Source organism: Myotis yumanensis, unplaced genomic scaffold (assembly GCF_028538775.1).
Source record: "Myotis yumanensis isolate MYYU_CA2020_CCGP unplaced genomic scaffold, mMyoYum1.0.hap1 SCAF_9, whole genome shotgun sequence".
NCBI lineage: Eukaryota > Metazoa > Chordata > Mammalia > Chiroptera > Vespertilionidae > Myotis > Myotis yumanensis.
In genome coordinates this window covers 51,283,082-51,309,030 of record NW_027223760.1, presented here as the reverse complement: position 1 = coordinate 51,309,030, position 25,949 = coordinate 51,283,082, and the positions used below count along the sequence as shown (strand labels likewise).

At 35.6% G+C, this 25,949-nt stretch overlaps 1 protein-coding gene across 2 annotated transcripts in view; it reads right to left on the bottom strand.

Moving 5' to 3' along the window:
* GLCCI1 (glucocorticoid induced 1) overlaps positions 1 to 25,949 on the bottom strand; it is an 81,827-nt gene that overhangs the window by 39,818 nt on the left and 16,060 nt on the right. For both annotated transcript variants that reach the window (XM_070424322.1, XM_070424323.1), the window contains exon 2: positions 9,341 to 9,492. In XM_070424322.1, coding sequence (XP_070280423.1) covers positions 9,341 to 9,492 — 152 coding nt within the window. The remainder of the gene's footprint in view (positions 1 to 9,340; positions 9,493 to 25,949) is intronic.

The following is a 25,949-nucleotide window of genomic DNA, read 5'->3' as shown; positions in this document are numbered from 1 at the left end:
CAACACCTTCACCTCTAACAGCTGTTCTCTATCCCATGAGTCTGTCTCCACTTTGTTAGTTTATTTGGTTAATTAAATTCCACTTATGAGTGAAATCGTATGGTACTTGTCTTTCTCTGACTGGCTTATTTCACTTAGTGTAATACTCTCCAGGTCCATCCACGCTTTTGCAATTTGGGAATACATGCACAGAAACCTGAAACACTAATTCATTCATTGCAGCATTACTTACAATACCCAAGATTTGAAAGTAACCCAAGTGCCCATCAGTAAATGAGTGCATACAAAAGCTGTGGTACATTTCCACAATGGAATACTACTTGGCCATAAAAATGAATGCTTTGTATATTTTGAATACCAGACCTGAATCTGGTATTCAAATATCAGATATGAATCCTGGGTATTTTTGTTATTTTATCTTTATTCATAAACTAGCAAAGGCAGCTTTGCTTCCCTGGGTTATCAATTTTAAAACAGGTCAAACTAACTAATAGCAAGAAAATACTGTTTTTCAATATTGACTGTCAATATGTAAGAGCCTAAAGCCACTTCCAAAAAAAACTTACAAAAACAAATGAATTAATAATTACTTCACAAAATTCTCTGAATCTTATTTAACTCTTTAAACAAATCTTATATAAAACTTTTAAATCTATTTTTTGTATAGTTCATCCTTACTCTCGAAATTTACTGCAGTTTAAAATCTATTGTGGAAATATAATTATTGACTTAATTATTTTACTGTACTTAAATATATGACCCTTAGTAGCAAAGTACTGATAAACCTGGCAAGAAATGAAGTGGAATTACTTGAGAATCAATGATATTTCAACTAGTAATTAATTATGATTATAGATTAATTTTCATTTATAAAGAAGTTTTAAAATAAATAATGACAAACTGTTCATTATTTATAAATACATGTTTGACTAATAAAAATGTTAAAAACTTTTCATTTAAAAGCTAATTTTGAAGTTTATCCTGATGATGCTTTAAAAAGGAGCACAAAAACATTATGATTCTAATATTACTATCTTTTGTTTTTCTAGTAAATGTATGTAAATATAGTCTTATAACCAAATATAAATATAAATAGCCTCTTCACTTGAAAACAGAGTGCAGAAAGAACAGTTCAGCTGAAAACAGCATGAGGAATTCAGTGCTAGCAGCACTTAAAAATTTTTTAGCATGCTCCACTTCTATACCAAGTTATGTGCTCATTATTTTAGACTAGTTTCATCCAGTGGTCCCTGGCTGAGCATAATTGGCCTCATCTGGGAGCATGGTAGAAATGCAAATTCTCAGGTTCAATCCCAGAATTATTAAATCGGGAATTCTTAGATCAAGTCCAGCATTATGCATTTTAACAAGCTCTCCAGATGATTCTGAGGCAAGCTAAGGTCTGAAAAGCACTGTTAGACTAAGGAAATAAAAATGAATAAGAAACAGATCCTGCACTCAAAGTGACATACTGACCATATATATAACCACTCATTTTTCTTGTAGGCTAATATCAGTAACAAGTATAACATTAATTTGTATCTAATTACATCTTTAGAAATTAACATAAGTTAACATAAATATTGTTTGGAGACACGCAGAAAGTTATACTGAGAGGGAGAGATTTTTCTTTTTTTAAATTTTTTATTAACATGCAGTATATTTCACATTTTTCAATTAAGAACATAATGTTTATTAAAAGATTTCCTCATTTTGCCTGTCCATGAATTTTAGTCATACATGAGTCCTTAAATAGTATGTTGACAACTTCTTTTTTTTCTTAATAAATCTTTTTCCCCCCATTGACCTCCTTCAGACCACCCCTGCCCCCCACTCCAGGCCTTCAGCACCCTATTGTCTGTGTCCATGGGTTATGCATCTATGCATACAAGGTCTTTGGTTGATTACCTCCCATCCACCCACCCTCCCCCACCTTCCAGAGGGAGAGATTTTTCTTTAGTGAGGAACATTAAACAGCAGTCCCTAGGAAGGACTAACATGTCTGAGTATTTATAAGTAAAAAGTATAAAAGCCATGTCTATTTAGCCCTCAATGTGTTCCACAGAATTGAATGAAGGTCTGTGAAGTAACTATATGTGATTTTCTAGATTATTAAGCAGGGAACGTATACAGTAGCTGTATTTCTATTTCCAGATCTCAAGGGGAAGGGAGGGTGTTGGTGGTAAATTTCTGGACTGCAATTTTTTGAAAACAGGAAATAACGCAGAAATCAAATACTGCATTTGTGTTAGACATGATAAAATGAAAAAATTTGCCTCACTCTATAAGAAATGTTAATTTGAGAAAAAGCAATCATAAATGTGACAACAACCTTAAACATATTCACAGTATTTCTATTTTCAAGAATTAACCTGAGATGTACACCAAAAGAAGCACTGGAAACAAATTAAATATCTATCAATAGGGAAATTAAAATTGTGGCACATTCTTATAACAGTACAAAAAAACACACAGCACGTGGAGTACAATCCCACTTTTTAAAAATATATATATATTTTTTGATTTCAGAGAGGAAGAGAGAGGGAGAGAGAGAGAGAGGGAGAGGGAGAGGGAGAAGGAGAGGGAGGGAGAGAGAGAGAGAGAGAGAGAGAGAGAGAGAAACATAAATGATGAGAGAGAATCATTGATTGGCTGCCTCCTGCACGCCCCCTCCTGGGGATCGAGCCCGCAACTTGGGCATGTGCCCTTGACTGGAATCAAACCCGATACCCTTTAGTTGCAGGCCAAGGCTGTATCCACTGAGCCAAATGGGCCAGGGCTACAATCCCACTTTAGTAAACAAATACATACAAAAAGAAAAAGACTTTAGAAAGAGAGATTTTGAAATGTAAATAGTGGTGGGAATTCTAAATAATTTTAAAGTAAATCCATATTTTTTTTTTTCAGTTGAATGAGCAAAAATAATCAGGAAAAAGGGGACTTAATATGTTTAGGAATATTTAATGGATGGGAAAATACTATGGCTTATTAAGTTAAGAAGGTTATACAAAACTACCTACAGTATCATCTGAATTGTTTTTAAGATGTTTTTTAATTTCTTTAAAAGTAAATAATTAAAATATAAAAGTATATAGATCAAAATGTTAAAAATGGCTGTCTGGACATTAGGAATATAAGCAACTAAATTTTTTATATCATGAAAAGGTTATATTCAGGGAAAAACAATCAAGACAAGGAGTATTCTATAACAATAAACAATGCCAATCATAGAGAGATATAATGCACATACATTTTTAAACATCTATAATATTATCAAGATATGTAAGGCAATGACCACTGAAAACAGACAACAGAAATTTTAACTCAACAACAGCCAGCTCAAGACAGAATAAACATTTAAAAAGGGCACTATATCCCTAGCTGGTTTGGCTCAGTGGATCGAGCATCAGCCTGCGGACTGAAGGGTCCCAGGTTTGATTCTGGTCAAGGGCACATCCCTGGGTTGCGGGCTCCATCCCCAGTGGGGGTTTTGCCAGAGGCTGCTGATCAATGATTCTCTCCCATCATTGATGTTTCTATCTCTCTCTTCCCCTCTCCCTTCCTCTCTGAAATCAATAAAAATATATTTTTAAAATTAAAATAAAATAGAAAATAAAAAGGGTGCTATTTAGAAACTGAATAATATAGTTAATAAGACTGAATTAATATGCAATGAATTCTGTATCTAAAAGAAAAGACTATACCACATTTTCAAATACTGAGCACTAAGAAAATAATGAATCATGTATTAGGCTACACAAAAAATTTCAATGAAGTTTCCAAAGATCTATAATTCTAAGCTCTAATTATAATACCATAAAAGTAGAAGTTAAATTACTAGGAAAGAAACTTTAACCACTTAGAAATTTAAAAACAAAAACAAAAAGCTCTCATATATATGTTAAACAAGATTAAAAATGAAAATTGCATAATATTTAAAATATATAGATAACAGAAACATACACTGGCTAAAGATGAGTTCAGTGGATAAGTCTTGGCATCAAGCACATATACTAGTAAACAAGAAATATCACAAATACCAAAATTGAGCATTCATCTCCAGAATCTAGAGAAAGAACAATATAGATTCCAGGAAGGCAGAAGAAAGGCAATGATAGAACAAAGTCAGAGGACAATGAACTAGAAAACAAAAACAACAGGAAAAATCAGTTCAACACCTTAAAAAATGAAAAACTATATAACCTAATAAATTAAACCACTCAAAACACAAATGTGCAATATTAAAAATGAGAAAAAACTACAGATATGCAAGAAATTTAAAAAATTACACAAGAGTACTTTATGAAACTCTATACAAATATATTTGAAAATCTGGATGATATAGATTATATTCTAGCAAAATAAATTTAAAAATTGAACTAAATAAATAGAAACTAAAAGAGACCAAGAGCCATGGAAAAAATTGAGATTTACTAGAGAGCTACACTACCCAAATTTACAAGTCTAGTCAACTTCATAAGTAAAATTCTTTCAGACCCAAGTAACAGATAACTGAGATAATATTTACACCATGCAGTGCACAGAGGAAGGAAATATTGCAAAATCATTTTATGAAGCAAGTATATCACCAATCTAAGGATTACATTAGAAAAAAGAAAAAACTGCAGACCTTATTTCTGAATATTGAAACAAATATAATAAATGTTAACACTTTACTGATTTTTAAATATCATATTAAAAAAGAACTCCATAAACCAAAAGCATTTTTTCCATAAGTGTAATCATAACCAATTGTTAAATAATCAAAGAAATTCACCATGTTATAGGTTATGAATCAAAACAAGGTCTTCATTTCAATGTGAAATGATATTTGGCCTATAAAAAAAAACCCACTCATTTTGAAAATCAAGCAAAATGGTTACTAAAATAAGCATGTGTGTTTGTCAGAGTGAGTGCACTAGCTTTTTTTTTTTTTTTTGAGGTATGACTGAAATACATTATATCAATTATAGGTGCACAATATAATGATTTGATATATTATGAACTGATCACCACAATAATTCTAGTTAACATCCGTTACCATACATAGCAACAAAATTTTTTCTTGAGATGACCTGAGACTTACATATGTTATCACTGAAAGTTTGCATCTCTTGACATCTTTCACCCATTTCACCCACCCCTTACCCCCTATCTCTGGCAACTACCAATCTGTTCTCTGTGTGTATGAGCTTGGTGGTTTTTTTGTTTTGTTTTGTTTTTAGATTAAATGTATAAGTGAGATTACATGGTATCTGTCTTTCTTTGTCTGAATTATTTCAGTTAGCATCAGGCCTTCAAGGTCCACCCGTGTTATCACAAATAACAGGATTTTATTCTTTTTATAAATGAACAATATTCCATTGTGTGAATGACTCAGTGGACCATGACTTCCCCCCCCCCACCATTTTATTTGTAAAAAGTCAAACACACACAACAGCTGAAAAAACTGCTCAGTGAGTACTCATAAAGCCAACATTTTATATTCTATAGTCAAATCCTTGCTATATTTCCTTTATCACTTATCTATCCATCAACTGAACTTACTTTTTATTCATTTCTAAGTTAATTGCAGACAGCAATATACTTCATCCCTAAACATCTTATTGAGAGTTCAATATTTATGTTCTATATTTTTAGTTAATATATAATAAGATGCACACGTATACACTTAAATCTAAATTTTAATAAATGCTTTCACCCACGTAACCAACGACTATCAAGATATACATTTCCATCATCCCAGAAAGTTCCCTTACATTGGGCCTTGGTTTGAACACAGGATCTGTCTCCAAAGTCCACAGTCTTTTTTATTTTATTTTATTGTTTAAAGTATTACAGATAGTACATATGTCTCCCTTTTTTCCCCCCACTGACCTTCCCCCAGTCCACAGTCTTTTTAAAGACACTATGCTACTTCTTTTTTAAAGGCCCAAAGTGTAAATATATTAAACATAAAGAATTTTATTTCTAACCCTCAATAATTAAGGTAGTTGAAATATTGAAATATGACAGGAAGAAAATATCAGCGAGCCCAGATGTTTAATAATATCTGAGGCAAGTTGACTGTACCACCTGTCCTCCACTAATTCCTGCTAAATAAACAAAAACTTCTACTTCCAGTCCCAAGAATTCAAGAGTGAATCCAGGAGGGATGAATATAACAATAAAAACCATCTCATGTTTATCCCTTATCTCTTCAATTAAATTAATATACACTTGGGGCCAAAACTATTTTGTATGCTTGTTAGGCAAGCATGAGGCTAAATGCTGTATACTTCAGTGGTTACTTCAAGAGGCAGTGGGGAACTGAAGAAAAAAAAGATTTGTAAATCAACCAAATCTGGGTTCAAATCTCTTCCTATTTATTAGATATATAAACATGTACAAATTACTTAACTTCGCTAAGGTTCAGTATCTCACCTGTAAAATGAGGCCTATATTTTGCCTTCCTTTCAATTTCTCAAATGACCTACATGCAGAACCAGGCAAGAAAAGCCCCTAACCTGGACCGAAAGCTTTAGGGGGAACAGCACTGGCTCTCTCTAAGCTACGCCCCTACCCACAGGGTGAAGAGACCTTGGGACCAAGGAGATCTGCTCACCATGAACCCATACCTCTGCCACAGACTATGCTCTGGGTAACCCAGACCTAGGAATTCCTTGCCCAAGGTCTGCAAGGATCTATTCCCTGGCCTCACTTCCTGAGAAGAGTGTAGATAAAAATGAATGTGAGGGCACATATGTAAAACCAACCCTCAGGGTACAGAATGGTGTGCAGGATAAACAGGGATTTGGGTTTCAAGCTCGGAAGTTGAAGTGGGCTTGGCCCATGTAGATACATTCTGGCATGTAACTCTGAGGAACCTAGGAAATCTTAGCTCAAACCTGAATGTCAAGATCCATAGGGAATTTTATTTGTCAACTTAGAAGGATAAATATATTTTATGTAATAGTTTGTTAGTTTAAGTTAAACATTTTTGGTATATGGGTCTTCATTTTTTTTTAAAAAATATATTTTATTGATTTTTCACAGAGAGGAAGGGAGAGAGGTAGAGGGTTAGAAACATCGATGAGAGAGAAACATCGACCAGCTGCCTCCTGCACACCTCCCACTGGGGATGTGCCCGCAACCCAGGTACATGCCCTTGACCGGAATCGAACCTGGGACCTTTCAGTCCGCAGGCCGACGCTCTATCCACTGAGCCAAACCGGTTTCGGCTATGGGTCTTCATTTATATTTGCTCCATACCCTGAAAATGTTACAACTGGGCCTGTCTATATCTGCCACTAATAACCTCACATGTGTATTGCCATATTCACTTTTAAACATCATATTTAGTCATATAACATTATCATGAGTTTGGTTACATTGACCCCATCACACAAAGAAACAGAGAGGTTTAAACCTACCCAGCACCCTTTCACGCTATCTCCACATTACTCTCTTCCTAACTCCCATATATCTGAGCTTCCTCTTCTACCCTTATCAATATTATACACTCCAAAACAATATGCCCTTAATCCCTAAATCCAGCCCTTATTCTCCAGGACCTCTCTTTAGCACCTGATACTGTTAAAAATTTTCCTTTTTTAGAACAGCATTCCCTTTGGATTCTAAGGCTAGACTATTTCTGTTCTCTTAGCTTTTGCTCTTTCTCTGGTTCCTCTTCTTTCTCAGAGAAGAAATATGAACAAATTATGTTATTCATTTTGTGAAAATGTTTCTGGATAGTGTCAGCATAAAGCATATTCAATAAATGGTATGTTTTTTTTAATCTAAAAAGAATACCCACTATTTTTAAATATATACATATATATATAGATATATATATATCTATATATCTATATATCTATATATATATATATATATATATATATATATATATATATTTTATTGATTTCAGAGAGGAAGGGAAAGGAAAGAGAGAGATACAAACATCAATGATGAGAGAGAATCACCGATTGGCTACCTTCTGCACACCCCTCACTGCGGATCAAGCCTGAGCCTGCAACCTGGGCATGTTGAACTCGGGACCCCTCAGTCCGAAGGCCGACTCTCTATCCACTGAGCCAAACCAGCTAGGGCAATACCCACTATTTTTAAGTACAGTGTCAGTTATTCTACTAGGTGATACGCACACGCATGTACATTATTCCATTTATCCTACTAGCAGATAAAATTGGAGCTCAGATTGGTTGACAAATTAACGTGTCTTAAAAACCTGGTTCCAACACTTTCTAGCTTTATGATAGTAAGTCACTTAACTTCTGAGTTTCTGCTTCTCCATCTGTGTAGTCTTACAATGTTATTGTGAGAATTTAATGAAACACAGGACATAAAACACATAACACATGGTACTTAGTCGGTAAATGTTAACTCCCTTCTCTTATTGCTTCCAGGTGAATACATTAGTTTTCTCCCTTTCCCTTGTGTGCATTTCCAAAAACAAAGTCCTCAGTCCTTTGACCCAATTTCTTTACACTCTACATCTACACATCATGACACTTGTGAACCCAACTCCTCCAGAAAGATGGTTTTGAATTATCTGTGTTTACCTCTAAGTGTCCAGGCTCACATCTCTAAATTTTGCTAGTTATTTCCACTTGAGAATCCCACTGCCTACCATATCAAACTGATCCTTTTGCTCACAAAACTAAGAATGAAAAGCAAAAGACTGGGGGTGGCATGAAATATTACAAAGGCAGAATTGATAGGATGGATGATAAAGAAGCTAATTTCATGGTTTCAAGCTTGTCTGGGAAAATTAGAAAAATTGAGAAGATCCTCATAGATCATGTCCAAAATTCCCCCCTCCCTTTTTTTCTTCCCTCATTCTTCAGACATGAAACTCTAATCCTTCTATTTTCCTAAGCTACAAAGCCGAAAATGTTCTCATTCCTTTGAATTCTCTCACATTTAAATGCGTCATTCTTTAATCAGAAAAAAACACCCAAAATACCTTTAACATAAATTTCCTTAGCCATGTGTTAATACTTTATAAGTTTTTCCAATATTGAAATAATTTCAAAAATTACGTTTTATAATATAGTCACTAATCATTATATTAATTTCTCTTGGAAAGCAATTCTTAAAACTGTAAGTCTAAAAATTGTCATATATTTAATATATTTAAAATATTACAGAATTTTAAAATTTTAAAAACCCAGATGATAAGAAACAATTAGTCTAAAGCTTATTAAAAGAAATGGCTTTCTTCTTTGGTTGAATGTACTATTATTTCAAATTTGGGAATATTTCATTAAATTACATTTTCTTTACTGTGATCAAACAGAATAACTGCAGAGTAGTAAAACTGGTTTTGATTTGCTTATTTTACCTGAGTAGCTTTATCTTTCATACATGAAGGGTAATGAACATGAGGATCCCGTGGCCACTGTCCTGTGAGATAAGGTCCTGTTATTGTATCCAAAGAAGAGGTTCGCCTTATTGTACTAGAGGTTCGAACTTGCTGAGATTTTGGCCTGTCCACTATAAAAAGTGAAAAAGAAATTAGATTAGTCACTAATAAAGTAAAATTATTTAAATATCATAGTCTGTGGAATGTCATCCTATCAATTTTCTCTACAATATATGTTTAACCTAATAGCCCAATTATATGATCTGATGAAATTTATAGACACCCTCCAAAGAAAAATGCATTCACATACTATATCTTACATACACTTGCAGGGCTGGCACAGACCTTATGAAGCCATGCATTTTAAAGGACCTATTCTACAATCTACACGTCATCTCTCTGCCCTTACTTTATGTTTCCATACTGGCTCATCTGGACTGCCACTTTCCTAACTGCTGTCTCTGCATCCATTCCCACTAACTGTTATAGTGCCACCTCCTTCCAATGCTAAAAACATTTCCATGGTTATTCATTCTTTAACTTAAAGCATGTATTTTTCACAATATGTCTCCCATGTACCTCAATGTTTAATGTCTTGCTACTCCTCCATACACCCATGCTAACTACTAAGTGCCACACAAACTAACTGCAGCTTCCCAAATGTAAAACACTTCCTTCTCTGCCTCTATACCAGTGGTTCTCAATCTTCTGGCCCTTTAAGTACAGTTCCTCATGTTGTGACCCCAACCATAAAATTATTTTTGTTGCTACTTCATAACTGTAATTTTACTAGTTATGAATCATAATGTCAATATCTGATATGCAGGATGGTCTTAGGCGACCCCTGTGAAAGGGTCATTCGGCCGCCAAAGGGGTCGCGACCCACAGGTTGAGAACCACTGTCTATACAGTCTATTACTTCCTCAGCCTAAAACTCTCTCCTGCCCTGTTCACCTGACCAACTCTTACTGAAGATACTAGTATTTGCACCCTCCTCTGCTGGCATGGAACCCGAAGTGTAACTCTCTCCTCCACCAGAGCATAAATTTAATCCTTACAAACTGAAAAGGAGTTGATGCTCAATACTTAATGAATTCATTACAGCTCCATAAAAATAGCATGTTTAATGAAACTATAATTCAACTTCCTCATTTATGGATAAATAAGTTGAAGCCCAGAGGGATAAAACTGAATTATCCAATGAAACAGAACTGCTACCAGGTGACAGAGGTAAAAAGGAATCAAGCTTTCCAAACATTATACTAGTACACAGTTCAATCCAAACACTGTAATAATCTACTTCTCCTCTCCATATGGGTACCATAGGTAGCTCTCTTGGAAATTAAAATGATTATACTCAACTAAACTATAGAAGATTTTTCATATATACATCCCAAATAATTTACTCTAATGTGCATTCTATAATAAAATCCAGTGGATCGCAAACTCCAAGGCTCACAGTCTTATTCTGAGTTATATCTCACATCAAACAAAATGTCTTGCACATTACAGAGGGTCAAGAAGCACTGTTACCTAATGCTGTCCTTTATCTTCCTAAAACCATAATTCTAAAGAAAATGCAGTATATTCCGATGTTATCATAACTTTATATATTCTACAATTGCAGTTTTGACTTCTTCTTTGACCCAAGAATAGCAGAAAAGATCTGAAAATTACCAAATTTCCTTCCTATCTTTATTACTTAGCTCAAATTTTATCTCACCATAGGCGGAGAATCTGGGATGACATATTTCTACTCTTTGAAATTACCTGAAAATTTTCTTTGTGACCAAAAACATGATAAACTTTCATAAACATTTCATGAGTCATGGAGAAGATATACTTTCTGTTTTCAGAACATATAGTTCTTTGTCTTGTACATCAACTAAAATAAAAATACAGAATACGGGAATAATATAATTATCAGCTTGACCTGTCACAGATCTAGAAAAGTACTCTAAGTTTCTAAACTACTATTGAGATCTAACAATTTCCTTTATTCTTTGCAATTTTTATCATTTATATTTTAATTCTGTATAACTTGATTCATATTAACTTATGACATCATTATTAATGGCTTATAATTCAACATTTTAATGTTACATTTAGTTTTTACTTTTAAACTCTTTCAAATTAAACATTATGACCCCCTTTGGCTTTCTTTTTTATTATAACTTGCCTGGTACACCTAGTCTCTCATTTTCAATTCTGACAAGATAATTTGTTCCTATTACCCAAACTATCATGGCAATGAGTTAGTTTTTAACTGCCTCAACATCTAAGCCTTGATGCTTCCAAATTTTTATTTATTTAATTTGGAGCATTATCACCTACCAATTCAGGTGTTATATTTTAGTGCAATAAGGAAAATCAACTGATTTTGCTTTATTTATATACTCAACACAAATTTCATAATCAAAATATGTATTTAGTTTTGAATTGAGTGATCACAGTATTTCTCTACTATCTATATCTATATATATATAAAAGCCTAAGTGACCATTACAACTGGATGACTGGACAACTGGCTGGTAGCTATGATGCGCACTGACCACCAGGGCGCAGACCCTCAACACAGGAGCTGCCCCCTGGTGGTTAGTGCGCTCCTACAGCCAACCTCCTGAGATCCCTCCCCCTGGCCAGCCAGTCCCTATGCAGTGATGGCGAACCTTTTGAGCTCAGCGTGCCAGCATTTTGAAAAACCCTAACTTAACTGGTGCCATGTCACATATAGAAATTTTTTTATATTTGCAACCATAGTAAAACAAAGACTTACATTTTTGATATTTATTTTATATATTTAAATGCCATTTAACAAAGAAAAATCAACCAAAAAAATGAGTTCGCAGGTCACCTCTGACACGTGTGTCATCCGGATTGCCGGCCAGGCAGAGGGACCCCACCCATGCACGAATTCGTGCACTGGGCTTCTAGTTATTACATAATGACCTCAATTCAAGCAGATCAAACAAGAGAACACCTTGTCAACTAGAAACATATATTAGTATAGTCAAACAATCTTTGAATTAATTTATAAGAGCTTGAATAAACAAAATTGCTAAAATAAAGATTTAATTATATATGTAAAGTATGAAATAAAATCAATAAAATAAATAAGTTATTGTCATTACTTAAGCTAACCAGGCAACAGAAAAATAATACCTTCATAAGTGGCGAAACTCAAACATTACTACTATATAAAACTCGCTGAATGTCTACTATATGCAAAGCACTGTTTCATGTACAAAGGGGAATTACAGAATAAATTTTAGACTCCTCTCAAGGAGTTTACATTATGGTTGGGGGATATACATATATATAATTAAACTGTAATATACAGCAGTATGTATGGCACATGTACATCAATGAAGGATGGGAAGGCAAACAAGGCAAAATTAGGCAACAGACAGTAAGAATAGTAGTCTTGTTATGCCACTTAGCAGTCCTGTTGTTAACATCTCTTAAATGAGGGTAAAATACAGAATAACTAAATTCAGCAATAGGAAATGACAGTTTGAAAAGCTGCATTTATTTCCAGTAGGATCATCATTGTTAGCAGAAAATGACTGCTCATAGCTGCAGTATGTAAAAAGGCTTCCTTGTTACACTCATCTACAGGTTGTGCTTTCCCTCCCTATTCCGTTCCCTGAATAGAAAGCCACATGGCAGCAGCAGTTGGTAGGCCTGGGGCTCCTCTGGGGGACAAACTGAGAATTATCCAAAATAATTCTTGCTCTCTAACAGCCAATTGGAAATTCAACTTCAAAGTAATAGTAAAAGAGCTTTAAAAACAAGAGCTGTTTTAGTTAAGTCTGAGTATGAATATCAAACCAAGCCTTGTAAACAGACAATAAGTGCTTAATATCTAACTGCCAGAACAATGTAATACGATGTTAAATTAATTTGTTCCCAACAGCCATTTTACTTTAAAGGCAATGACTGAAGATGACTAAGTTAGTAAGGTTGGAAATCTGATCTCTGTAAGAAGCTAATCTGTAGTGGAAAATTAACAAAATTCAATAAAATTTATGCAATTAAAAGAGAGTTATTGAAAGTTGGAAACTTTAAGAACTTTAGCTACAAAGTAATATGAAACAAGCTACCACACCTTCCAAACCAAACTTAAAAACTGGTAAAGAGGATACAATATTTGTGAGTACCATGATGTATCCATACAGAGTGTAAAGCAACACACATAATAAAATAAGTGCTCACATTCTTTTCTTGGACTTTAATGCACTCCAATCTTTTCATCCTATGTTCATAAGGATGAAATAGCTAATTTAGTTTGCAAAAGCAAATAAAAAAGGTCAGTTGTCTGGGTTAGCTCTCAATTAATGATTATTAGCCAAAGCTTTCCATTAACATTGCTTATATAAGAAAGGCACATCTAAACTTAAAGAAAGCATTTAAATAATAATTTATCTAAACCTTTTGAAAAAAGAGCTATTGCTCCTTCAACTATTGTTTAAGCAGCAACCAGGCCAGCAGGGGAAGGCAATTGGGGGCGATCAGGCAGGCAGGCAGAGACAGTTAGGGGTGATCAGGCAGGCAGATGCAGTTAGGGGCGATCAGGCTGGCAGGGAAGGGCAGTTGGGGGCAAGATCAGGCTGTCAGGGGAGGGCCTTAAGCAACTATTGTTTAAGGACTACACTGCATGAAACTTAGCCATTACAACACCACCACCAAGAATGAACTGGTTCTTACTTTATTCAAAATCCATCACTGATTATGACTGTAAAGCCATACAATTCAGTAAAATGCTTAAGATTACTAAGCACTAATACCAAATTTTCCAGTACTTTACTATACAGAACTCATATTAAAAAACTAGTTTGAATATAAAAACATCACATTAACAATGTTAGCCAATAGTATCAGAACACACATATGTAATATTTTGTTTTGAATTTAAGCTCCTAAAGTGTGTATCATCTTTTTATTCTTTAACAATTAACATAGCAAAATCATGTTTAACCTAACTTTGTTAATCTCCAAAATGAAAACAGTCATTAAAATCCATAATGCAAACATAAATGCATATGTGTGTGAATGTCTTAAATTACTTAGTATTGATTTAGAAGAATGTTGAAAAAATGGCAATACTTTTTAGCCATTAACAATGTTAACAACTGGGCATGTCTGAGAAGTAATAGAAACAGATTTTTAATATTTCACTGAGAAATTAGATCTTGGGAACATAAAGGCACAAGGCCCTCACGCAACTCACAGATGGTCTAGCAATAGATCTCAAGGATGAGATCCTGAGATGTGGTCACCAGGTACCTTGTTAAAAATGCAAGTTAATGAGCTACATTCCCAGAGGTTCTAATTAAGTAGTTATAGTGTGGAACCAGGTAGCAACATATTTTTTAGACCAAACTAGATTAATTCAGGTGCATCACCAGATTTGGGAATCAATGAAGTCTAAAAGCAATGTTTTTCAAAGTGTGAAATGTTTGTTAACTCTCTGGTAGTGGGACCAAGAAAACACATCCTAATATATAAAAACCCTGGGTCCCTCACATCAACCAACCGGAAGTCAGTCATGTAGTCAGCGCTGGGTTGCCGTGGTGACCCAGCACTGACTGCCATGGCTGCAGGCACGCTGACCCAGCACTGACTGCTGAGGGGGCTGCAAATCAGGCCCAGAAAGAGGTCTAAAGAGAGAAGCAGGGTCTGACCGTAGCCTCTGTGGCAGCTGTTGCTCAGCACTTGCCTCTCTCTTTAACTCCTGGCCTCTGTAACAGCCACACCTCCATTTCTCTCCAGGCCTCCACCAGGGCTGCTGATCAGCCCTGCCTTTCTGATCAGGCCCCGTTGATAGGCCCAGAGATGCTGACTGGCATAGAAACTGACCAATAAGAACCAAATCTGGGTCAACTCTGAGGAGCCAATGGCTGCCTAGGAGGTGGAGCTTTTGACGCTGACTGGCATAGAAACCAACCAATCAGAACCAAATTATCTGGCAGAGAAAGGCAGTTAGGGGCAAGATTGGGCCTGCAGGGAAGGGCAGTTGGGAACAAGATTAGGCTGGCAGGGGAGGGAAGTTGGCAGGCAGGCAGAGGCAGTTAGGGGTTATCAGGCAGGCAGGAAGGCAGGTGAGCGGTTAGGAGCCAGCGGTCCCAGATTGTGAGAGGGATGTCCGACTAAACCAGCAGTCAGACATCCCCCAAGGGGTCCCCAATTGGAGAGGGTGCAGGCTGGGCTGAGGGAACCTCCCCCTCCATGCACAAATTTTGTGCACCGGGCCACTAGTTGTTAATAAGCATTTCAGGTGACTCTAATGCTACTACTAAAAGCTTGAGAACTGATGTCTGAGGATTGGAATTAGATCCTCTAAAATTGTAGGTGCTCAAAAATAAATCCCTTTCTGAGAATAACCTACTCCATTTAGAGGCACAAGTTTGACTATTCACCCAAGAAAATGCTACTGCAACTAGTGGCTAAACTTCTAGGATCTAATAAATTCAAACATCTAATTATTATCGTCTTCAAAAGGTCCCATTCTAAAATCAGTGCCAGCCACGACACTACGGACCTTCAAACCTAAATAGAGAGCACTCTAGGCAGATGGGTTAGGAACACTAGAAAAATGAGGTAACAAAGACAAAGTTCAATATAGCCACTTTTAGAAAGAGACCCTCTCACCCAAACAGGGCATTTTACATCCAAATAAAAGATAACTACAATTAATTTACTTCCTGAAAAATGTCTGAAAAAATATATTAAGTAGGTTCCTTTATAAAATGAAAGTGCCAGAGCAAAATTAAATTAAATATATGAGCAAAGTAAATTTTTTTATTTTAATAATTAATTTGGTTTAAAAATTTTAGCCCAAGTCTGAAAATATTATGTTATAATTTATTTACAACCTTATCTTTAACAGAAAATCAATGAGTTATTCATGACATATAAGTTAACTCATTCACATAATTCAACCTGCATCATCAAAATAAAAATTCATTGAGCAGAGACTGAACATAAGACATTAAGTTGCTTTTCAACTTCAAAATACCCTGAAATGATACAGTTCCTAATCTAGCAGGGATCAAGAATTTGCCTCAGTATTTCTTCAATGAGAGCTACTTCCTTGAAAGCTATAGTATCATTGACAGAGTCTGTCCTTGACCAAACTTTGGTTAGGTACCTCTGAGCTCTTCTCAACTACGGTAAGCTCCCAATTTTGAATGTCCCTGTTTATCTCCGCATTGTACAATTTTGGCAAGAATCTTACTCAGTTTGATCAAAATCCCCACCCTCAATATATGATTACCCTTCATCTCTGATTAGGTTCTTCTTCCTTCATTATCCCCTGGCTTGCCTTCAGAAACAATCCTGTTAAGTCTCTCTAGACAGAATCCTCCTTTATCCCAATGTTTCTTTCCTCTTAGTAATTTTCTATCCACTGACCCCACCCCCCAGATACACTCTGCTCCTTAGATATTATTTCCCAACTTCCATGTTGTATTCACAGTTTGAGCCGAATTTCTCTCCTCGACTGCAAAACCTCATTGTAATGGTCCCTATCATGATAGTCTCCCTGAATAAAGTCTGCCTTACTATTCTTTACAAGTGTTATGAATAATTTTTGTTTTTAACATCACTATTAAAATTAATTTCAAAAAAAACTTTTAAGGACTGTACAACTAAGAAAAATTGTAGAAAGGAGACATATACCTCTTAGCCAGTCTGATATACATTAATATTGATCATCTAGTAGAATTATTACTAGATTCAGCTTTCCAAAATTAGCATAATATAGGACTTCACCAATAGCCTTTATGGGTCTTTCTTCTTTGACATATAGGATTAATTATGTCAATAATTATTATCTATACAATAGGAAGATGAAAAGCTAGTCAAAATACATGGGCCACGTAAAATAAAATCATCAAAATCAAATGAACTTCAGATAAGAGACAGGAAGGACACCAGATAGGAATATGCTATCTAAAATAAAACTAAATAAAGGGCAAAAACTAAAGCCATCTCAGTGTGAGTAGATTGTGAAACACTAATCAACCAGACCTGGAATCCTGCCACAGCAGCAATCTAGAAAACATGCAGAAATGACCATATGGCTGCCCTACAGAAATCTGGAAAGGAACCAATCAAGAAGCTGACAAGAGAAACAAACATGCTTTTGACCAAATGAGGCCTGACACAGCCTGTAACTTGAGGTCTGTTAAGAAAAACAATTAAAAAAATGCAGTCAAGCAGGCATTTAGGAAAGATTCTTTAGGTACAGCTCACTCAATTAAATCTGTGTCAAATGACACATAAGTTGAAATAAGACATTTGGAGGAAGGCCTTTAGCCTATTTTCAAAGAAAACCCAAGAGTATATTTTTGGATAAAGGTTGTAAAGCTAACTTCACTAAAATGGCTATGAAGCCTGGTGACAAGCACAACAAATTAAAATGATGCTCTGACATTTGAAATACATCTACAAAAAAATTACACATATGGCAGATGAGAAGCTTAAGATTTTTAAGTTCATTTTTTCTGGTTGCAAAATGGTAATACTTTAAAAGGAACCCTGGCAAAGCTGTGATTAGTAGAAGTTTCCATAAACTTTATGAACTTCCAATTAATTCATTAATAGAGATTCCAAACATCTAAAATCCATTAGGAATAAAGGGCTCAATGCTGAAGAAATAATCACAGAGTATTAGAAACTAAAAACAATCAAAACAGGAGGATCAAAGATTGAGGCAATATTATAAGTGAAAGGAAAGCAAATATTCCTTAATCAGAAGATAAAATATTTCACAAAATTTTGTTTCACGGCTGGTAGATATTTTTACTAAAATGATATTGATTCACTATTATATCTCAATTTAAAAAGAAAAACAAACAAAAAAGGCTACAGAATAGGCAGGATCTACACCACAGCATGACAATATTACTGATGATAGTTCTTGATTTCTTTTTAATCTTTACCGGAGACAATGTTTTCATTGATTGGAGGGAGGGAGGGAGGGAGAGAGGGAGGGAGGGAGGGAGGTAGAGAGAGAAAGAGACAGAGAAACATTGATGTGAGAGAGAAATATTAATCAGTTGCCTTCCATACGCACCCAACCAGGAATTGAACCTACAACCTGGGTATGTACTCTGACAAGGAATCAAATCCACAACCCTTTGGTGCATGGGAGGATGCCCCAACCAACTGAATCACCCAGCCAGGGCAAAAGTAGGAAAGTAGGAAATAATTTTCCCAGCATTGTGATTATAATAGGCATTTTCCCCTCAAAGTTTATCTTTTAATGAGAATTAAGGAAGAAAGTTATATATAGAAAAAAAATCTTCTAGTAGAGGATACTACTAAAAATTTCAGGTGCTTTTATTTGGGATATATGTCCACATACAGAAATTCATGAACACACACACACACACACACACATACACACACACACCCCTCTCTGTATTTGACTCTAGTAGCAGTTTCACTTCATAATACTAACCTGTCTCTTAGTTTTTATTTTTACATCATGGTAAGTTTCTAATATACAAAGCATTGTTTGTCCATTAAGTAGAACAGTAAGTCTACTGAGATAGTTCCTTATATAAAAGTTTTGTCAAAATATTCTGAAAGTGAGAAAGATGGTAACAGAAAAGATTTTAAATTTCCCCATAAAGACAGACAGAGCAATGAGGACAGCCAAACCAAAGACTCAAGATCAATATCTACAACATATCAATGTCATAAAGTAGCCCCGCAAAACGTCAAATATAAGCGAGTAGGGACAAAGCATCAAAAATTAGTGAGAGGCTCTGATAGTCCCAAGAACAAAAAGAACATGATCAGTAATGGGTAAATGTAAAGGGGGATTCTGAGAATAGTCAAAATTGGTAGGGGGTTCAAGAGGATCCAATTTTCAAGTGAGTACAAGAGGACCCCACCTGAATAAAGTCGGAAGTAACAATATGGCTAGTCTCAAATCTCACAAACAAAAGCTGCTAGCAATACAGAGTCCAATGCTGAGGAGAAATTACTGGGAGATGAATCCAAACTAAACAGAACAAGGGTAATAAAAGCAAAGAAAAGAGATAGTTGAGATAAAGTTGGGGAAGGGAATCAAGGAAGTTGATCACAGAAGCAAGAGATTTTTTTTTTAAAAAAAAACATCATTTTACAAAAACAACAGAAGTGGGAGGACTGGAGCTCTGAAGGTAGAAAAGGTATCCTGAATGCTCCTTCCCTCCTAAAAGTATAGGAAAATTTATTTCACTTAAAAAGTGAGTAACAGGAAAGAATAGCAAGTTAATCCCACATTATCCTGTATAATGAAAGCTTAGGTAGCGTCACGTGTGACACCGTCACAAGATGGCCGCCCTCACATCATCACAAGATGGCTGTCATAAGATGGCCAGCAGGGGAGGGCAGTTGTGGGCAAACAGGCCAGCAGGGGAGGGAAGCTGGGGGTGATCAGGCTGGCAGGGGAGGGCAGTTGGGGGCGATCGGGCTGGCAGGCAGAAGTGGTTAGGGGCAATCAGGCAGGCAGGCAAGCAGTTAGGAGCCAGCAGTCCTGGGGTCCCACATTGGAGAGGGTGCACACGGGCTTAGGGACACCTCCCCTCCCATGCATGAATTTTGTGCACTAGGCCTCTAGTTATATTATAAAAGAGCAAAAGGAATACATGATGTCTCTGTGGATAACAAAAGCATACCAGAAAGATATGTCTATATAATATGAAAACTGTAATCTCACAGTTCAAACCAAGCTAAAAATCTTTTTTAGATGATAGAAGTGATGAAAAACCTCAGAACTAGAAAAACTCAGAAATGATGTGTTTGAGGGCAAGAAAGATTAAAAGAGAGGTGACAAAGCTCAGGAAACATACAGAAATAAAAGATAAACTTATTTTAGGAATGAAGACTAAATTACAAGAAACACAATGGGTAATGCCTTATCAAAAATAAAAAATGGAACATAATACAAATTGTATAATTTAAAAAAGTGATACAAAGATTTCAGGGAGGTTGGTGAAAGTGGAAGAGAGTATAAGGGAGATAAATGGTGATGGAAAAATATTTCAAACTAAAATGATTAGTATGTAGCATAAATAAGACAGTCCAACGAATGCTTAATAGGAATCCCTGAAGACCAAAGTAACAAAAAGCAAAAATACAAAAAACTATCATAAAAAGTTAACTCGAAACTGCATATCCAAAGAACATACATATATCTAGGAAAAATTATCTAGAACAGCCTATATCAAACACTTTTGAATAAAGCTAAAGTGACCTTCAAGTATAAGAGCTACTGATAAAGACTGAGATTTTGCTTCATAAAGTATGCAGAACTCATGGAATATTGTTCCTATGAGTCCTTCCTGAAGAATCTACTAGAGAATAAGCATCATAGAACAAACAGTTTGGAAAATAATTAACGTAAGGACTGCTGGGAGGTGTGAGCCATACAGATAATAACTGTGAAAGAAGACAGCAGCTCAGTATCTTTGAGGCAAGTCTTCCATCACTACTTGAAAGAAATGATCAGAGAAGAATAGAAAATTCATAGTTATCTATCCTCTCAGTACATGTGAATTTAAGACTATGAATTTCCAAAATATCTGATAACCAAATGTGGGTTATTAAATTCCTTCTAGAACCAGATATATATATTTATTTTTAAATGTTTATCCTTTCGATATTTTTTTATTATATTGACTTAGAAAGAAATTAATGTTAGCTTTAGAGAAGTATACTTTCTTCCCAGATAACCAAGTAAAGGAATTAGTTCCTGCCTAATCTATAGGAGAAACTAACTGAAGTGGATGCTTCATAATCATTCCATCAGTAGAATTTTTGTCCATCCCCTCCCACTAGAGCTGGCAATCATGGAGCAGTTTCCAAGTGCATCTGTGGAAGCCTATAACAAGAACCAGGAAGGGATCAAGGAAGAATTCCTTTAATGAGGAAAGGTGGAGTTACCATGGGAAATGGTAGGGCAATGGACTGGGGTGGGGGGCGGTGGACCTGGAGAGTTATGTTGATAAGACTAGATGGGAAGAAGCCTTGATGAGGACCTTCACCTTGCAAGGGGCCAAATCTAAAAGGGCCTTCTTTTTGAAGGGACAAAAATAACCAGACTCTTTCCACATCATCCCATCATCTACTAGACACGTCACTAAAGAACAAAGAGTCCTAAAATAATTTTCAAGGCCAAGATAGAATTGATTATGACTATTAATATTATGGAATAAAGCTCTTATCACTACTCTAAAAGGACAATCAATTTATACTCTGTAAAACGAGAGCTTTAGAAATCTGTATTGACAACTAAAGTTCTTGATTTTGAATAAGAATCTTTAAAAAATCATAAGCTTTCTTATCTCTATTTGAATAAAGAATAATGACTTAATATGACAGAAAACACAACAGTCTCCTTGACAAGTACTCATCTGTTCTAACGTATCTATACTGGAAGTATATATTTAAAATATATAAAATCCAAATATATTTTAACAACACACAATTTATAAACAATGGTAAGATTTAAACTTAAGTCAAAGCTATAAACATTCTGCTTAGGTAATAATAACTACAGATTAGCTCATAATATCATAACAGAGTTAAGTAGTTAATTTCATAAATGCAAAGGAGATTAAGGGGAAAGGCCTAGGAAAAGAGTAAAACTGCTTAACTTCAGTAAGATATGACTGCCAGGCAAATTATAAACAGAAATCTGTACTGAAATCTGTCTAGGTACCAGTGATTTCTTTAATGTAAAAGAACCTAATTAAGAACCTAAGCAAATTAAGTCCAACCTACAAGCTGTATTTTCCCTCAAATTGTGTTCTTAAATCCAGCTATGGTGAACATGCTGTTAACTGGGAAATACACAACGAACTACATTGCTCTAGAATAAACCCAAAATCAAAAGGCTCAACAGAATGAAGGCTTCAGAAATAAGTAAGCACAGATGTTTATTCTAGCATTTACTTTTATAAATATTGACACCAAAGAATCAAATATGTAGCTGTGAAGTAGACGTGTATCCAAAATTGAATGCTTCATTAAAGTCGGAAACAGCCAAAAGTTGCAGGAAACATCCTGAAGGAAAATGTCTACACAAATGACACCTTTGTGGAGGCCATGGAGTAAAACAGAACATGGTGAAAACCAGTTCTGTGTTTGCATACACAGAACACCTTCCACCTCAACAATTCTACAAATATTGTACATAAAAGGTTGCCAGGAAACATTGCCAAGGGCTAAAAAAGCAACTTAACAAAAAATAAAATGACTAGTGGCACGACTAAATGTAGGGGAAATGTGTCATAAAGTATTTTAGAATAGCATCACACCTTATTCCTCTACAACAGCCACAGAACTGGCCATTATAATCTTAGTCAAAAATAGTTTATTGATAGTATTGACTGAACTGTCCTGCAGTCAAAATGTCACTGTCCAAGTAGCTACAAATGGACTAAAGTCACAAAATTCCGGAGTTTACTGTTATTGGCATCTAAGTTAATGTTTTTTCCTTATATGATAAAAGTGAACAAATACCAGACTATAGTTTTGGATACAGCTTGACTCTTAACAATACCTAGAATAGCTGGGGCACTTGGAATAAAAAACTGAACACGTCCAGATATACTAGAAATACTCAATGTAGGAGGAAAACAAAACCATACTAAGCATACAAAAAGATAGGTAAAATGGATTTTCCTCTCTCCTCTCTGCCTCTTCACCTCTTATTAGAATTTTTAAACCCCTTCTACATAGGGTTGAGACAGAAAATACTAAACAATATATCTTCAAACATTATAAATACAAGTTTGCTTATTTTTCATTAAGATGTCAAATAACTTACTTATCTGCCTCTCTCTCCATAGGGGATACTTTTCAAGACCCCCAGCGGATGCCTGAAACCACAGATAGTACTGAACCCTATATATTCTGTTTTTTCCTACACATACATACCTGTGATAAACTTTAATTTACAAATTAGGCACAGTAAGATATTAATGACAACAACTAATAAAATAGAACAATTATAAAAATAAACTGTGATGATGTGAAAAAACATGCCAAACCTATTCCTAAATCTGTGGAACCATCCTTGCTTGGTGTCACTCATTTCAGGCGACCCTTTGCTGAGGTCTTTGTACAGGTTCAATACTTTCTGGCACAACACACTGCCGTCAATCAGAACACACTTTCCGTTCATATTTCCTACCCACAAATTTAAAGCCTTTTCAATCTTAACTAAGAACTTATCAACTACTGTGGCCATAACTTTTGCAGTTTGAGGTGCGACAGCAAAACTAGTACAAATTTCTTTTTCCTTCTTCACAATTTCATAGAAGATTCATTCTTACTGTAGATCTTAGCAACCTCAGCAATTTATTTCTTGAGAATGAAATAGTAAAGAAAAACCTACCACCATTCACTAATCTGTTTTATCTATGAATAAATGATTAATCTAAGATTTATCTACCAGAGGGTGGGCTCATTCCTAAAATCAAGGCTTTTGTCTTTCTGTTTGGTTGTTTCTCTAACACTTAGCACAACTACCCACGAAACATTTTTTTTCTCATTTCTCATTCCCTCTATGCTTTCTTACACTTCCCCACCCCTCATCCCAGAAATCACCACACTGTTGTCCATATCCATGAGGTTCAAGAAACATTTGTTAAAGTTGTGGATATCATTTGTCTATCCTTTCCTTAGTCTTTATGAAACAATTATTCATAAACTAGATATTACCTGGCAGGTATTTTGGACCTCTTTACCAAAGGACACTTTTTTGGAAGAGCCTCAGCACTCTTCATATAGTGCATATTCAAGAAACATCATTTATATAAAATAAAATCATTTAACAAATACATAAACTTCTTGTCCTGCCAGGCATTCTGGATGACCATGGATTTATTTCCACAAGGCTACTTACTATTGCTTAACACTCCGGTGTGGGGTGAATTTCCCGCCAAAATATAAGATGGCGCGGGCAATTATTTAGGTTTCCCGCGCAAAATCAGGGATTTTTATGATACCTATTACCCCAATGGGTATGAAACGGTTCGCATACGCAGGTAGGTATCTTTGTGAACGGCAAACAAACAAATATTTGGTAATATGCAGTTACAATCGGCCCGAGTTTACACGTTTCCCGCACTCCACCGCAAATCTATATGAACCGAGTTAAGACGGCTCCCGCGGAGTACGCGCAATTCACGCGAGCCGACTTAACTCGTTTCCCCCACTCCAAGTGTTAAAACAGCTCTGAACGTTTTTTGAAAATAGTCTTTTAAATCTATCTATCTATCTATGCATATATATAAAAGCCTAAGTGACCTTTATGCCCGAACAACCGGAATGACTGGTCGACCAGTCGCTATGGCGCACACTGACCACCAGGGGGCAAACTCAATGCAGGAGCTGCCCCCTGGTGGTCAGTGCGCTCCCACAGCCAACCTCTGCGGTCCCTTCCCCCAGCCAGCTGGCCCCCTGACAGGCCTCGATCGCTGGCCAGGCCGAGGGACCCCACCCATGCACAAATTCGTGCATTGGGCCTCTAATTTTTAATAAAAGAGAAGCTAAATAGCATATTTAGACTAAATTGCAAATTGTATAAAATTAAATATATTCCACCAAGTTCATACAATCAACTTGATAAAGTGTCTCTTGTGTACTAACAGAAGCACTGACAACAATGAACCCCACTTGCCAACGTGATGGATCAGCTGAACAAAGAGTGGGACTCCCAAGGTAAACTTCAAAGTAGCTCCAGTAGGAGCAGCTGGTAACCACCTTTTTAAAATTCTGAGGTGCAATAAAGTTGCTAATGCTAGCAGCTACAATTTTTAAAAATTAGTGCCTTATAATAATAAAAGGCCAATGTGTATCTTCATGGCTGACAGATGGCCTTCTACATGATCATTCAGAGTTCAAACTTCCTTCATCTTATGACTCCACCTTCATTGGAGTCCTCTGCTAGAATCTCCGCATACAGCTGGCAGATGAGGAAAGAGAAAATAAGGAGGATCGACTAGTGCTGCTTTATTGAACAAAGATGAAAGTTCTGTATATCATTAGTCTTACCTAACTGCAAAGGAAGTATATATAGAATAGATATGGGATCAAGAGGGAGAGAAAACAGGGTTTGGTGAATACTTACAAGTCTCTACTAGAGAAGGGCTTAACTTCATTTATCATTTGTCTGAATTACCCTTGGAGTAGTTTGAGCCAAATTTTAGAGTAAGTCTCACTGAATTATCATAAACTGTCACCACAGATAGGATAATCTAACTTAATCAAATTTAAAGCAATAGATATTACTTTACCCTGACAAGGAACATGTATGTATTCAAAGGATACATGGATTTATAAAATAATAGCATTTTCAACTAAAAAGTGAGTTTAGTTTGCAAAAAGCAAAAGGTACACAAAGGAGGATGCTGAGATAAGTCCTTTATGTCAAGCTACAGATTTTGAATTTCAGAATTTTTTTTTTTCTTTTTGTATAGAAAGACTGCTTATAGCAGTGCAGTAGCTAAATTAAAGATGGGGGACTGACAGTAGGGGAAACCACTTCAGAGGTGGTAGTTCCAATAGTCCAAGCAACAAGTAG